The sequence below is a fragment of the Geotrypetes seraphini genome, chromosome 8 (genome assembly GCF_902459505.1).
Source record: "Geotrypetes seraphini chromosome 8, aGeoSer1.1, whole genome shotgun sequence".
Classification (NCBI taxonomy): domain Eukaryota; kingdom Metazoa; phylum Chordata; class Amphibia; order Gymnophiona; family Dermophiidae; genus Geotrypetes; species Geotrypetes seraphini.
The window spans coordinates 73,901,358-73,918,414 of record NC_047091.1 but is presented as its reverse complement, the minus strand read 5'-3'; the positions used below and the strand labels follow the sequence as shown (position 1 = coordinate 73,918,414).

General features: G+C 44.2%; 1 protein-coding gene across 6 annotated transcripts in view; it reads left to right on the top strand.

Annotated features, from left to right (window-relative positions):
- Positions 1 to 57: 57 nt before the first annotated feature.
- Positions 58 to 17,057, top strand: part of MAP4K2 (mitogen-activated protein kinase kinase kinase kinase 2) — a 166,674-nt gene continuing 149,674 nt past the window's right edge. For 5 of the 6 annotated variants that reach the window (XM_033957390.1, XM_033957389.1, XM_033957394.1 and 2 more), the window contains exons 1-3: positions 58 to 264; positions 3,730 to 3,787; positions 5,517 to 5,607. In XM_033957390.1, the coding sequence (XP_033813281.1) occupies positions 142 to 264; positions 3,730 to 3,787; positions 5,517 to 5,607 (272 nt within the window). In that variant the 5' untranslated portion in view covers positions 58 to 141. Of the gene's footprint in view, positions 265 to 323; positions 379 to 3,729; positions 3,788 to 5,516; positions 5,608 to 17,057 lie in introns of those variants that run through there. The other variant, XM_033957393.1, reaches the window with a different exon arrangement.

Below are 17,057 nucleotides of genomic sequence, written 5' to 3'. Positions count from 1 at the left end.
AAGAGCGCGAGCGCTGAGCTGCATTTCTGTGGCTGCGGTCACGGGTGGTGACAGATATTGATCAGGAAAGGTGGAGGGAGGGAGGAGCCAGAGAGGGCTCTGGGCGGGGCTCCTGCTTCTGTCCCGACTCCGGTCTCCTCCATGCCCGCTATGAGCTGCTTGCAGACCCCGACCTCGCTCCGAGATGTCTCCCTGCAAGATCCTCTGCAGCATTACGAGCTCATCCAAAGGGTGGGCAGTGGCACCTACGGGGATGTCTTCAAGGTGAGGGGGGCGGGGATGACGCTAAAGGATGCTGGGAGGGCGAGAGGGTAGGATGGAGACGAGAAGGGATCTTGGGGAGGGTCTCGGGAATAACGGGCTTCTGCTGCAGTTATGGTGATTTTTTTTCGGGTGCTTGTCCCGCGGCTGATTCTCTTGTACCATAAAAAGTATCTCTGAAATGTAGTTGTTTGTATAGACGGACGACTTAAACTCTTTACACGGGGGAGGGAAGAGTTGGAAAACACAGTCTTGATCTGGGACGGGTCTCGGACATTTACCCCCATATAGATGCATGGCCTGACCGGAGCAGCCTCTTGGGAGGCAGGCGACTGCAACTCTGCGTCTCTTCCTCTACTCAGCGCTGCTTCCTTCTTTGCTTCCTGTGTCTCTCAAAGCGCCCAAGAGGGACATCTCGCCGTACAAACCCAAACAGTCTCACTTCCTCCCCCCTCCTCTCTGAGTTTTATCTATCCTCCCCTTCTGCATCTCTTCCTTATCCTTCTATTTCCCCCTCTACAGCAGTTCAGTGATTTCTCTAGGTCTGCGATGAGCAGTACAAGAACCAGAAACTGCAAACGGCTTAACTGGAAGGCCTTAGTGTAAAAATGCAGTGTCCCGCTTAGTGCGATATCTCCATCACTTCCCCCCCTGCCTGCTCCTGTCTGAGGAAGCGGAAATGGTGCAAGGGGATGGAGGGAAGTTGGAAGGAGGGGAACCAGTCAGTTACACAAGAGAACAGGAAATGTGGCTATGTCCCCGAGAAAGGACAAGAGCAAAGCATAGAACCAGATGCACCTGTTCTCTTTTTTACACCCAGAGACACGTAGATGAGGGATAGTGTTGATATGTGCTGTGGTGAGGAGGAGAGAAAGAAACAAAGAATGAGAGACACCTAAATCTTGTTTTGTGGACCTGGAAAAAAGGAGAGTGTGGCGCAGTGGTTAAAAGCTACAGCCTTAGCACCCTGAGGTTGTGGGTTCAAACCTAAGCTGCTCCTTGTGACCCTGGGCAATCCTCCCATTGCCCCAGGTACATTAGATAGATTGTGAGCCCACTAGGATGGACAGGGGAAAAATTTCTGTGTACCTGAATAAATTCATGTAAACCACTCTGAACTCCCCTGGGAGAACAGTATAGAAAATTGAATAAATAAATATTTTCAAAGGAGGAGGGGTTTGTTATGGTAGTGGCATTTGTCAGATACCAAGCATAGGCAAAAAGTGGGATGAAGTGGTGATCTGATGGGTTGCAAATGAGTATTTAAATAAACATCTGCTCAATATGGATAAATTTCAGGTAACCATTGTAGATTGTAAAGCCCTTTGGAGATGGGATAATAGATTGGATATGTAACGCTTTATCCAATATTTACTTTGCTATAACTGTAGCTCCTTGCTGTCTGGCTTGTCTGGTCCATATCCCTTCTCTCCTCAAGTCATTTCATTGGCTCCCTATCTGTTTCCGCATAAAGTTCAAACTCCTCTTAATGGCGTACAAGTATATTTGCTCAGCAGCTCTTCAGTATCTCTCATCTCTCCCCACACTCCTCCTTCCCACTTGCCCTAGGCACTCAGCTTATTGGGTAAGTGTCTCTTGTCTGCACCCTTTTCCTCTATGGTCAACTCCAGATTCCATCCTTTCTATTATGCTGCAACGTATGCCTGGAACACACTGCCTGACTTGGTATGTCAAGCTCTATTTCTAGCAGTATTCAAATCTAGACTCAGGAATCTAAACAAGGTCACTAAGGGCCAATATTTTGGCTGATTCTGTAACATCGATTGATGTTCCAACAAGTTTGCATGCAAATGATTTGCATGGAGGTTAGCTGTAATCCTGTCCTATTGGTCCCTGTGAGAGCGATTTTAACACATGCGCACAGCTGGTTTTGGGAAGCTCCAAAGCAGCCTCCTGCCACTCAGCTGTTGGCCATTTTTTCTTTAATGGCACAGATGTTGTGCATGTGTTACACACTCACAATATCTTCCCCATAAAAAAAATCGAGCTGCCTCTCCCCCCCACGACTCCCAGACCCAAAATAGAGGCAGGAGGGATGCCCACTTCCTCCTATCACCGTGAACCCCCTCCTGTATTTGATTAAAAATCAGTAGGAGGAATTCCCACTCCCTCCTGCTGCCAGGACCCTCCACTTCCCCACTCCCCTTCCTATAAAAAAAATTTGGCAGGAGGGATGCCCACTCCCTCCAGCCACCAGATGCCTCCCTGGCCTCCCCCCTCCCCCGAACCAGCCCCGTACCTGTTCAAGAAGTAAACGGCAGGAGGGATGCCCAGTCCCTCCTGCTTACAGGCCTGCCACTCCAAAATGGCAGGCCTTCCCCTTCCTGGTGCATCCTGGGATGCACCAGGAGCCTAAGGCCCTGCTGTCTACTTCTTGAATGGGTATAGGGGAGAGGGGGGGGCTAGGGGGTTATCTGGTGGCAGGAGGGAGTGGGCATCCCTCCTGCCAATTTTTTTTTTTTTGGGGGGGGGTGAGGGAAGGGGTCAGTTCAGGTGGGGTCCTGGCAGGGGAGGTTTTGGGGAGATTGCTGTGGCAGAAGGGACTGGGCATCCCTCCTGCCAATATTTACAGGGAGGGTTGGTTTATTGACCATTGATACATGATCGGACAGTTTTGTGCATCTAGCCCTCAGCCCACTTCTTTGAAGCTGCTTTCAATTCCAAACTCCAGCCCACCTGCTAAGAACCAATACATTTCTTATCTTTCTCTCTGTAATTCCCCCACCTTAGCACTGTGTATAGATGCACCTACTTTTCCAGTTTGTCTGTCTTGACTAGATTGTAAGCTCTTATGAGCAGGGACTCTCTTTTCTATTTTTTTTTTATATACAGTGATGCGTATGTCTGGTAGTGCTATAGAAATGATTAGTAGTAGCCGCCGTCATGTTCCCTCCCTCCATACCACTTATGACGGTAATGTCGGAGAGGAGTGATAGGCCTGCAAGAATCACAAACATGCTAATGATCTAGTTTTGAGAGGGTAGAATAAGACATTTTCTCTCCTTGCCTTCCTGTTCAAAGCTCTGTCTATGTGTAACAATCTTTCTGGAGCACTCATCAGAGTTAGGATGGGGCTGTTGTATCTCAGCAGGAGGAACACCACAAGTTTAAAGCTTATTGTATGAAATGGAGTTCAATGTATGGTCAAGCCACCTGTTGGCCTTGTTCCATTTTAGGGAGTTTTAAGTATTGTGCGATGATTGCTTTTTATTCAGTTCCTGTTCTCACTGATCTTTTTCACTGAGTAGATGCTACTCACTCCCTGTCTCAGGCTGTTATAAGATGAAAAGCCCTGAATACTAAATTTCATGTCAGTTTTCTATAGCTTATTTTCCTTGAATATGTTGGAACAAGCTCACTCTTTTAACAACTCACCCTTCATTGTTCACGCTTTACTCTCTTCTGTCTCTATTCCTTACTCATTGTCCCTCTTTCCTCCCACTACAGGCACGGAATACCAGAACAGGGGATCTTTCTGCTGTTAAGATTGTCAAAGTTGACCCAGGTGAGGAAGAATATCAAACCATCTCCCTTTCCAGTGCCTTGGCTTCTGCTCTCTTCCAGAGCTGGATTTATCCCTTAGGTGCCCATCAGCATAGTCACTGTGGGTAGGACTATTTGGACTATTTGTAAGGATGTAGAACTGGAGGAAAAGGGCAGTAGTGATAGGGGGCCTGGAAAAGACTTCTCCCTGTGCACTATATCCTTTCTTACTCCCCTCTCTTCCCCCTCCCTCGCCCGCCCTCCTAGGTTAGCAGTATCTGACTTCTACCCCCCACCCCACACACACACTTACCAACAGTGGCTCTTGGCTCTGGTATAGGCTGTTCTCGAGCTCCTCCTTCCTCCAGTATCAGAGCAGATACTCTGCATACCCCATACATGTGTCTGGCTAACATGCTCTTCTGCTAGGCCAGGTGACGTTGCATAGCTGCTGCTCATTCAGTGTTATATAGAGAAGACCTTAACAGCATGGCTTGGAGTAGTTGGTAAGTATTTCAAAATGTGGTGCTAAAGGTAGTTAACCATGTGTTTATGTGTATTAAAAACTTTATATACCGCATAATGGCCTAAAAGGATCCAAGCGGTTTACAATGCATAAATCACATTCATCAAGAAAAGAACTCCATTAAAAATAGAAAAGGAAAGATTAAGAGCAAAAGTTTAAAAAAAAAAATTTCTTCATAAATATAACAAACTATATCTCCATAAAAACCATTCTAATGACAAAACAGTAAAACATTCAAATCTCAATGAACCATAATTTATACAGACAGCTAAAAATTCTCCATTACCAAATCAACCATTATATAAACACAGATCACAGTCCCTAAATCCTTTCTAATTTGGGAAAGCCAATTTAAAAAAATGTGATTTTAAGTGTCTTTTAAAATTTATATAGGATTCTTCTTTTCTCAAGTCTATGGGCAGGTTTTTCCATAACCACGGAACTAAATAAAAGAATGCACAATCTCTAGTTGACGCAAGATGTGTCTTCGCGATGTGAGGAACCTTATTATCGTTCAGAGATCGTAATAAACACCTTCGGGCATAAAATAGCACCAAATTAGAAAGCTATGAAGTTTGTAGCTGAAATAATGCTCTATGTGCCAACATCAGGATCTTAAATTTAATCCTAAATTCCATTGGTAGGCAATGGAATTTTAAATAGAAAGGTGTCACGTGATCACGAATATATGCCCGGCCTAATAATCCAATTGCAGTATTCTGCGCTTCAACTGTCCTAACCCAATGCCTGCATATACTAAATTACCATAATCTAACTGTGATAATACAAAGGCATGAATTAATGTATGCAGTGATTTCTCATCCAGGAAATCTCAAATGGCTCTAAGCTGTCTTAATGCCCCAAAACCTTTAGCAACCACGGTTGAAATCTCCTGAAAATTTAAATGACACTCAATTATAATCCCCAAATACCTGAAGCTCTTTACTAGTTTTGTACTACAATTATTTAAAAAGGGATCTAGATGAGGTGTTGCCGACTGAGATACAACATATTTAGACATAGTTAGACTTAGACATATTTAGAACCAATTTATGTTCTTTTAGCTTCTGCAAAAACCTAGGCCCCCCTCTTACTAGCTCCCATCCCATCTCAAGTCCCTTCTCCCAGTTCCTATTGACTGCCCTTTGGTCTTCTCTTATCCTCTCTCTCCTTTCCCCTGGGCTCATGTAGACAGCTCCAACTTGTCCCCCCTTTTCTTTCTCAGGTGATGACACCACCTCTATCCAACAGGAAATTAACATGCTGAAAGCCTGCCAGCACCCCAACATTGTGGCTTATTTTGGCAGCTACCTCAGGTAGGACAATTGCCTCATCTTACGACTTTCTCTTTTTATCCCCTTCTTCCCCTTTTCATAGCTCTGTCTAAGAGTTTGTGAGTAGATCTTATTATCCCAGGACAAGCAGGTAGCATATTCTCACACATGGGTGACGTCACCGATGGAGCCCCGGTACGGACACTTGAAAAGTGAATTGCAACTTTAAGTTTTAGAAAGTTCCCAATCGACCTGCATCATGCATGTATGAGTACCTTCCCGCTCGACGTAGGTGCGCGGTCCCTCAGTTTCTTAGTTTCCGCGGAGCTAAGAAGATGTGTTTCAACGGTCATTGAAAACTTTTTTGCCTTCCCGCTCTCGTGTCAGTGACTTTTCAGTCATTTTTGTGTTGTTTTTCTTTTTTATTTCATTAGTTTATCTCCGGTAAAAAAAAAACCCAAAAACCCTCTCTTTTGTTTTTCTCTCTCGCGGGTACAGCCCGGTGGGGCCTGTTGTTATCACCTTGGCCTCCGACTTCAATTTTGCCAAGGCGGTCTTCCCATCGATGTCATGCCCGCAGACGGGATTTAAGAAGTGCAGTCACTGCTTGGCCCATTTCTGTGACTGACCCACATCTCTGGTGTCTCCAATGTTTGGGACCGGAGCACCGCCTGGAAACCTGTATCCGGTGTTCTTATCTTCAGAAGAGGACTTTGAAAAACCTTCTTCTTCAACAGAAACTACTGTTTGGTATCGCTATGGAGGGGGAGCCGACCTCACTACTGACATCCATGGCGCTGACCAAAATGACACCGCATACATCAACACTGGCAGAAACATCTCCGGTGTCACAACCTCCTGTGGGTAAGCTAACTTATCTGGGACTCAGGTCAAAATGGCATTGAGTCGAGTCATGCTGACCTCAAAAAAAGTCCCGTAAGCGCCCGGTCCCGATTTCGGTGAGTGCCTCGACATCGGCTTCCTCATCACTGGACTGGAGTGCTGCACCAGAGGTATCAGCGAAGAAGCCAGCGGTACCTTTGCTCTCCCTTAAGCAAAAAATTGATAAATTGCTTCAGGAGGAATTGAGTGAGCATTTTCAAATGCTGGTGCCAGCCCAACTTATGGCCACGTCAGTACTGACTGTACAGGCCAAGTCGACACTGGCTCTCTAGGCAGTTCAGTCTGTGCAGATAGCAACACTGACCGCACCTCTAATTGATGCTCCACCGGTGCGGAGACCATCTACACGGGAGTCAATTGATCCCACTCCATGGCACCAATCGTCTTCGACACAAACATCCAGGGAGGCGACTCCAGTGCGGTCCCACAAAGTCACTAGTAAGACCAAGCATCTGGAGACTTTGGCACCATTTTTTTGACACCGTCACCTTTCCATTCATGATTCTGATTTGTTTGGGGACTCAGCAGGAATCACTCTCTTCAGAAGATGAGGATTCTACAGCCTCACCTCGACGTTCTCCACAAGGGCCTACTTTGGAACGGTCCTCTGTTTCCAAGTTTCTTTGCCAAATGTCTGAAGAGCTTTCCATCCCTCTGGAAGCAGACTCTAAATATTCCAAGCAGTTCCTGGAGGCCTTAGATTATGACCAGCCACCTAAAAATCTGCTAAAACCTCTGCTACATGACATCTTGAGAGAGACTTTCTATAAGAATTTGGAAACGCTTCTCTCTTTTCCTGTGGCTCCTAAAATGTTGGACTCTCTGTATAGAGTGGTTCCTCTCCCAGGCTTTGCAAAACCTCAACTCCTTCATGAATCTTTAGTGGTGGAATCCACCTTAAAGAAATCTACAGGAGCTAGTATCCCACCTGGCAGAAAGGGTAGGGCGAAGGACAAATTTGGCTTGGCAAATGCCTATATCAGAATGCCATGTTGGCCAATTGAGCTGCAAATTACAATTTTCATTTTTCATTTTATTTAAAACACCAGATAAAAACAATTCTCATCTTTTCAGAAATACATTCCATCACGCAAGTCTTGAGCTTTTCAACAATTTATTGCTTCTGCTTTCCAACTGCGGAAATATTTGATCCGCACTACGTACGACACCTTTGAGCTCACTTCTCGTGCAGCAGCCATGTCGGTGGCTATGAGACGCTTGGTGTGGCTCTGTGTTTCTGAGCTTGATGTTAATCAAGATCAGTTGGCCAATGTACTCTGCCTGGAGGATGAGCTCTTTGGTCCATCTATGGACACGACCACTCAGAAGCTTTCTGCCCATTGGGACCCATTAGTCAAGCTGAAAAAGAAGCCTCCACCTCCTAGAGCTTTCCAGCCTGCTTCATCGTATCAATGCAGGTATATTGCTAAACAAGTTTCAAGTTTATTTAAAATTTATTATACCACCCACTTGAGCCTTCTAGGTGGTGTACAAAAATGCCATAACAGTATATCAATTAAAATGTAATTTAATCAAAAACAAACCAAGGTAAAAGACAATTTAAGGACAAAGACGAATGGGAACAAAACGGAAGAAGGGATTGGAACTACAATTAATAGAAAGAAAAAGAAAAAAAAACCCTTCTCCATCTCAGCCTAGGAAACAAGCAACAACCACGTCAACAACCTAAACAGCAGCAGGCTCAGCAAAAACCTACACGGCCTTTATGATGTGTTCCTCAGGAGCATAGCCATTGTTCCTATTCACCTTCTTCTCCCACAGCCGATCGGAGAACGGCTTCAACATTACATCAGTTATTGGGAGCTCATCACCACAGATCTCTTTGTTCTAGATTGACAGGGGTATGCTCTCCATTTTTATAGCTTTCCTCCGGATCATCCTCCAAGAGAGTCAATTTCGGATTCTACACGGTTCTCTCTTCTCCTTCAGGAGATTCAATCCCTCTTCCTCCTAAATGCCATCGAGGAATTTCCTCTCTCTGAACAACATCAAGGATTCTACTCCCGTTACTTCTTGATTCCCAAAAAGAAGGGAGGACTTTGACCCATTCTGGATCTTGGAGATCTCAACAAATTTCTTGTCAAGGATAAATTCCGGATACTCTCCCTCGCCCTGCTTTATCTTCTGCTGGATCAAGATGAGTGGCTATGCTCTCTGGATCTCAAGGAAGCCTATACTCCCGAAAATATCTCCGCTTCCAAGTGAATCAGCGTCACTATTAGTACAAAGTCCTTCCATTCGGCCTGGCATCTTCTCCCAGAGTCTTCACAAAGTGCCTAATTGTAGTGGCCGCATCTCTCCGATCCCACGGTCTTCAAGTCTTTCCTTAACCTGGACAACTGGTTGATCATAGCTCCTTGGATTCAGGGCGTGGCTTTGGCAACATCTCAGACTATTGCCTTTCTTCAAGCTTTGGGATTTGAAGTCAATTTCCCCAAATCCAATCTCATTCCGTCTCAACGCCTTCAGTTCATTGGGGCTATACTAGATTCGATTCTCATGAGAGCATTTCTCCCTCCAGATCAGATCCATGCTCTCTTCAGCCTCGGACAGCAGATGTTCACTGTTTAGACCATCTCTGCGAGACACATAATGGTTCTCCTCAGCCATATGGCTTCCACAGTGCACGTAACTCCACTAAGCACTCCTCAGTACACTCTTGCTTCCCAATGGTCTCAAGTGACAGATCAGCTATCACAGCATATCTCTGTCACATCATCTCTTCTACAGTCGCTTCAATGGTAGATGACCTCCTCCAATCTATCCAGAGGTCTCCTATTCCACTTGCCTCCTCATCTCAAGGTGATCACGACGGATGCATCTCCCTATGCTTGGAGAGCACATATGGATGGCTTTCAAACCCAGGGTCGGTCATTGGTCCACCAGAGAACGGAAGTTTCACATTAATTTCCTAGAGCTTGGAGCTATGCTTTATGCCCTCAAGGCTTTTCAACATCTTCTGTGCCCTCAAGTCCTCCTTCGCACAGACAACCAAGTAGCAATGTACTACATAAACAAGCAAGGAGGCATGGGCTCTCTCCTCTTATGCCAGGAAGCACAGAAAATCTGGCTTTGGGCGACAGCTCGCAATCTTTTCTTAAATGCTGTCTACATTCAAGGAGAGAAGAATTCCCTAGCAGATAACCTCATCAGAATTCTTCAACCTCACGAATGGACTCTCAACTCTGCAGCTCTTCATCCAATCTTTGCTCAATGGGGCACTCCACAAGTGGACTTATTTGCAGTTCCCCACAATCACAAGCTGCCCCAGTTCTGCTCCAGACTATACTCTCTTCACCGTTTGGAAGCAGATGTCTTTCTTCTGGACTGGACAGCCATGTTTCTATGCATTTCTGCCCACTCCTCTCATACTAAAGACTCTGTTCAAACGAGAGTCAGCCACCATGATTCTCATTGCTCCTCGGTAGCCCAGGCAGCATTGGTTCTCCCTTCTACTTCAGTTCAGCTCCATAGAGCCAATACCTCTGAAAATATTTTCTACTCTGCTTACTCAGCATCAGGGATCTCTTCTGCATCCCAACCTGCACTCATTACACCTGACAGCTTGGTTTTTCTCGGGCTGAATCTGTTTTAGTTACATCTCTTTCAGCCTTTATGTAATACTAGTGTTTAAGCCCGTTAGATTAACGGGTGCTAGATGACCGCCTCTCCTGCTTTTGAACCTGGGCAGAGGCAGAGCCGGGGCGGGAGGGAGTGACGGTGGGAGAGCAATTTCAAAGCCTCGGCAGCGGCGGCTCCTTGACCAATCCGTGCTTACAACGTCCCCACACTCGCGGTCTGGCTGGCTCCCCCACCAAAGCCCTTCGCAGTGGCAGCCCCTCCCGCATCTGTCCCCACGTCCCAAGCCTCTCCGAAGGCCGGCTCCCACGAAAATGGTACCCCTCTGTCCAAAGCCGCGGCAGCAGCCTCCCTCAAGACACATTTCAAATCTGACATATTGTAATCACAAAACAGAAAATAAAATTATTTTTCTTACCTTTTGTTGTCTGGTCATTATTCATATCATGTAGGGGTCCCAGGCTATGGTTGGCTTTTGATAACTCGTTTGCCAGGGCCCCTTCTTTCTTCTTCCCTCCCTCCATCCCGGCAGCTGAAGACAGGCACCTCCCCCCAGTGGTCTGAGACAGGAGGGAGCAGTTAGGAGAGGGTCTGAGGGCAAAGAGGGGCTCAACAGTGCACAACCACCTTTCCTTCCCTCCCTCCATCAGGTGCAGTGAATCCACCAATGTTAAAAGGAGCCGCGTCGAAATCGGAGGCCTGCCACTGCCGTAGCACGTTCCCCTCTGCCTTGGTCCCGCCCCTTCTCTGACATATGGGACCGCGGCAGAGGGAACGTGTTATGGTGGCAGCAGGGCTCCAATTTCAAAGCAGCTCCTTTTAACATAGGCGGAGCTGAACTGTACCTGATGGAGGAAGGGAAGGAACGGTGGGGCAAATTTCGGCAACGGCAGGAATTGTTTGGCGGGCCAAGCACCGTGAAAGTTTGTTTCTTTAGGCAGCCCCGGTTGTTTACTTGGATTCAATATCAGCATTAGGGTTCGCCGGCCGTCAGCCATGAGAGGAAGGCCGCCGCAGTCTCGCGGCTAGGTAGGGGGACAACAATGGCGCTTATGCTCAAGCCCCTGCCGCAGCTCCTCTCTCGATCCTGGTGCGGTTCAAGAGAGGAGTCGTGGTGGCGGCTTGAGCATAAGCGCGATTGTTGTCCCCCTACCTAGCAGCGAGGCTGCGACGGCCTTCCTCACCCGGCTCACATTGAATCCAAGTAAACAACCGGGGCTGCCTAAAGAAACATGGTAATCATATTCTGTCCTGAAAGCCCCTGCCGCAGCTCCTAGGCGGTTGAGGGGGGGAAGGTTGTGGTCGGAGTTGCTAGGCTGCAGCGGATGTATGAGTTGCGAGTGTGGGGCCTGCAGCGGCGCGAGGTGAAGAGCAGGCTGTGGTGACGTAGTAGGTGCGCATGCGCACTCGTGTTTCCGCGACGGGATCAGGGAACACGATTTTTTTAGTGCGCATGCGCGTCCTACCATTTTATTATATTAGATTGACGCCTTCAGGAAACCAGCCACAACAATGTTATCAACAAAAATGGACTTGGTTTTCTTCCTGGTGTCTTCTTCATCATCACGATTGTACTTCCTTGACAGTGGACTTTGTGTTGGATTATCTTCTTCATTTGTCTGACTCTGGACTCAAATCTACATCTACCAGAGTCCATCTCAGTGCTATTACAGCTTTTTACATGCCAGTCGAGGGAAAACCTCTTATTGCTCGTCCTTTGGTTTCCAGATTCATGAAAGGACTTTTCAATGTGAAATCATCTCTCAAACCTCCTCTTGTAGTCTGGGACCTTAATGTAGTTCTTTCCAAGTTGATGAAGCCACCATTTGAGCCAATGGCATCAGCTCATCTCAAAGTTTCTTACCTGGAAAGTTGTTTTTCTTATCTCGTTCACTTCTGCCAGGAGGGTCAGTGAGTTTGTGGCAGATCTAGCCTTCACAATTTTTCACCATGATAAAGTAGTTCTACGCACGCATCCTAAGTTTCTACCGAAAGTGGTCACGGAGTTTCATCTCAATCAGTCTATTGTTCTTCCAGTTTTTTCCTTAAGTCTCATGCAGGAGAAACAGCGCTGCACACTCTGGACTTTAAACGTGCTTTGGCCTATTGCATCAACTGGCAAAATGGGGTTTCAAACTACGAATGGTTTAATATATTAACCCACTTATTTTGAATTTGAAGATAGAACTCATCCCCAGGATCTGTAATGAGGTTGAAGTATCATAAATATGTATAATTCTCAGTAAAGAGACCTCTTATAACTTAGATGTTATTTCAAGTCCTCATTCTGAATGCATGTGATGTAATCATATACTTTACAACCTCCTTCCTACCTACAAATTTGATTATATTCTTTATAAATTTATTGAAATCTTTATTAGCAAAAAAGTTCCAAGTTTCCAAGTTTCCAAGTTTAATTCAGTTTTGATTAATCGCTTTTTCTTAATTCAAAGCGATGTACATTAAAAATTACATTATAAACATAGTAATACATTGAGGATAGTTGACTGAACTTAAGACAAAAAATGACAATACTAGAAACAAATGGGAAAGAGAAGGCAAGAAGTTACAATATAAAATAAAGATGGGGATCACATTTAGGGAAGGAACATGAGGAAGGGGTGAAGCTTGGTCCTGAAATTGATTTATGATAAAATTATTATTAATTTATGAAGGCATCATTAAATAGAAAGGTTTTCAGGTTACTTTTGAATTTCTCTAGATTGACTTCTTGTCTCAAGTGGTAAGGTAAAGAATTCCAGGTTTGGGGAGCAGTGACAGAAAAAATATATTGGCGTCTTGTGTTTATGATTTTAAGAGATGGGATTGACAGTAGATGTTGGTCGGTAGATCTTAATGTTCTATTCGCGGTGTAAGGGATTAATGATTTATATATAAAAGCCGGAGTTTTGAGAGAAAGAGATTTGAAAGTTAGCAAGCTGAGTTTATAAATGATTCTATGAGTAACAGGAAGCCAATGGGCTTCCTTAAGAAGTGGAGTGACATGGTCGAATTTTTTGGCTTTAAAGATAAGCTTGACCGAGGTATTCTGTATGATCTGTAAACGTTTGATTTCTTTTTTAGCTATGCCTTTAAAGAGTGCATTACAGTAATCTATCTTGGATATTATGAGAGAGTGGATAAGAATATTAAGTGAATTATTGTTAAGGAATTGTGAAACAGATCGAATTTGACGTAGCCTATAGAATGATGACTTAATGACATTACTGATGTGGTTATGAAAGGAAAGTTTACGGTCAAAAATGACGCCTAATATTTTAAAAATAGTTGAAAAACTAACTAACTGGTTAGTTATTTAATTTCATCAATTGTATGATAATCCAAATATATATTTTATACAAGAGCAACAACACTTTTCTTAGTGGTTTTCCAGCCGGAGCCAACGTTTGGGTACCCCCCGTTTTGCCAGCTTATATATTTAAGTGTGGGTTGGATAATCTATAAATTGATCCGTGTATGTATTTTGGCCTATTACATCGACAGGACAAAGCCACATAGAACATCACCCCAACTTTTTGTCTCATTTGATCCCAACAAGTTGGGGCATCCTGTTTCCAAGAGAACGATTTCCAACTGGGTAGCTGCCTGTATATTGTTCTGCTGGACTGCACCTGGAGCGTCATGTCACAGCTCACAAAGTCCGAGCTATGGCAGCTTCTGTTGCTTTCCTTAGATCTACTCCTATTGAGGAAATCTGTAAAGCTGCCACCTGGTCCTCAGTTCATACATTCACGTCGCATTGTTGTCTGGATTCTTTCTTCAGACAAGATGGGCACTTCGGCAAGTCAGTATTGCAAAATTTATTTTCCTAAAGGCCAACTCTCCCACCATCCCATTCTAGTTAGCTTGGAGGTCACCCATGTGTGAGAATATCCAGGGACAGCAGGCAGATATTCTTCACAACCCTTCCACCTCCTCTGGTTGGCTTCTTAGCTGGCTTATCTTAACTGAGGGACTGTGCGCCTACGTCAGATGGGAAAGTACTTGCGCATGTGCGGTGCAAGTTGATCGCAAACTTTCTAAAACTTAAAGTTGCGATTCACTTTTCAAGGGTCCGTGCTGGGGCTCCATCGGTGTTGTCATCCTTGTGTGAGAATATCTGCCTGCTGTCCCTGGATGACACCTGTTACGGTAAGTAACTGTGCTTTACGTGTTCAGACAAACTCCTTTCAGTCTTCTATTTATTTTTTTTACATTTTATTTTAATTTTCTAGCTAGGTGCTGCTAGAAAATTTGCAGTCATAAAACAAATTTGATCATAGAAACAAAGGAAATACATTACTGAGAGACAGTTGGGGGAGTAGGGAGGAAAAGAATACATTAGATTCTAGTAGGAAAGAAAGTTTAATGAGAATAATCTAGAAATGGAATGTTGGGAACAGGGAAAGAGGGGGCTGGTGAAGATCCTGGGAAAGTGGTAGGGCAAGCTAATTATAAGTATGTTGAAATAACCAAGTCTTCAGCAAGCTATTGAATTTTCCATAATTGTGGTCCCTGGTTAACAGAATGAGGTTTCACAGGTTATATCGTTTCAAAGGCAAGAGGGAGGTGACAGGGAAGGAAGGGCAGCCTGGGAGGAGCACAAAGTACATCCTGGAGCACAGAGCGTGAGGTTAGTTTTCTAGTTACTTGGTGTCCAAGGCAAGCACATGAAGCACCTCTAAGCAATTGATGTGGCCTTTACGTTGTCTGTTTCATGATGGGTCATATTTACCCCATTTGATATGGTTTTCTCTGTTTTTCCATCCATTTTGTCATTGTCATTGTCTGTAAGCTTTTTGGGGCAGCTTTGTCCAGAGCATTCTTATAAGGTGAGAGAAAGTAGCATAGCAGTTAGTGGCAGGGGAACCAGGAAAGCAAAGGTTCAATTCTGCTGCTTCCATTGCTTCAGGTAGCCATTCACTACTGTAATGTGCTCTGTCTCCTAGATTTTGTATGTGTACCCAAATTTGGGCACAGATTGCAAATGCATGCATTAGGAGTTACGCACTCATCTACCCTACTATAGCATGCGTGCTTAAATTCCATAGCGTGTAACTCAGAAGGGGGTGTTTCCAGAAATTGGATGTGCAAATCCAACCTTGCATCTGACTGTCATCAGTTGAGTACAAGTATTTACACTAGTTTTTGACAGGTATAAATCCTATACAATAATGTTAGGCATGGAAGTGCTCCAAGCTACTGTTACAGTTATTTTATTTAATATACCGAAATTTTTAGCAAGAATAGTTAAGCCAAAGTAGTTTACAGAAATTAAAAACAATGGGCAAAAGTTAAAAATCAATAAGGAAAGACAAGGTAAGGAGACTGGGACTAGTTAACATACTGGACACAAATAGGCAAACAGGGGCTGGAAAACAAACAAACAGGTAAAGGGGTTAAAAAAAAAACTATAAGGAGCTTGGGTCGAGTTTTACTTGTGTCGAGTTTTACTTGTGCCATTTTACTTTTTAAACAATTTTATTGATGAAAGCACTTAGAAAAAGACAGAGAAATAGAGCAATAATACAATGAAATAACAGTCATCCAAGGCGATACAGCACATGGAATCCACCAACACCTTCATCAGCTTTTCAAATACAGAATAATAAACCAATAACCAAATTACCCCCTTTCCACACCATGCCCTCCTCCGATAACAAACCACCCATAACTGAGTATCTCAATCGATCGAGTGCCATTTTAAAATAGTAGGCTTTTAATTGTGATTTAAATGTCTTGAGTGATTTTTCAGATCTTAAGTGTAGTGGTAGAGAGTTCCAGAAATATCTGTCTAAAAGATGACACAAACAGCAAGTGTTGGTGGGAAGAACGAAGTACCCTTTTGGGTGAATAGGGGCTCAAGTAATTAGACAAGAACAGGGGGAGGCCAGAAGACTGAATCTGAAAAGTAAGGACGTTGTATTTGAATGATATCCTGTAAGTAATCGGAAGCATGTGTTTGGATTTAAGTATAGGAGTTATATGATATTTTGAATGACAATAAAGGTGCCAGAGTGCTGTATTTTGTACAAGCTGAAGATGGAGTAATTGGTACTGAGGAAGTCCGATTAATAAAGAATTACAGTAATCCAGCCTAGAGATAACCAAAGAGTGTAAGAGAATCCGTAGTGAGTTGCAACTTAGGAGCAACCTAACTGAACAGAGCTGATGAAGCTTTAAGAAAGAAGAGGAAACTACACTAGATGTGTGAATGAAATGTCAATGAGGTATCTGTGGTGACACCCAAGATCTTAATTGATGACAAATACAATAGTGGAGTTCCTTTGAAAACTAAAACTTGGAAGGTTCTGTAAATGGTGTTCTGTACTGAGTGTCCTTTCATAGCACGGATCATAACGGAGCCTAATTTGGGCATCATTTACTGAATCTGGCCAAGTATGTCCATTATCTCTGTAAAAATAAGTATTGTTATTAGGTAGCCAAACATTGTGTTTTGTGGTTGTTGGATGTATTCTCTGTTGAATCTAATTTCCTGTCATTTTAAAATGCCTCATTTCCGTTGCTGTGATTTTCCATGGTGATAGACTGTTTGGCAGTGATTACATAATATAAAGACAAAGGAGTAATATCCAGCTGCCAGCAGTCAGCATTTTGTAAACACTGCCAGCTGTGGGCTTTCACTGGGTCATACCAAGGTACTGGCACTGAATATCCGAGTATAAAGCTGGCAGCAACAGTTACCTGAGGATTGGTGATTTTCAACCCAGATAAAGTTAGGACAGTTACCTAGATAGTGGACTGAAGATTGCCGCTAACCTGGTAACTCCCACTTATGACCAATATCCAAAAGTCCTGGGTCACTTTATAATTCAATTCTGCAGCCCTGAAACACTCTAATGTCCAGAAAACACCTCCAGACTGCTCTGTTACTGCCCAAATAGTGCAGAGGCAGTCTGATTGGATTTTCAGCGGCATTCTCTGGTTAAGTGCAGCTGAAGAGCTGGGTATGACATGGTGAGCCAGGC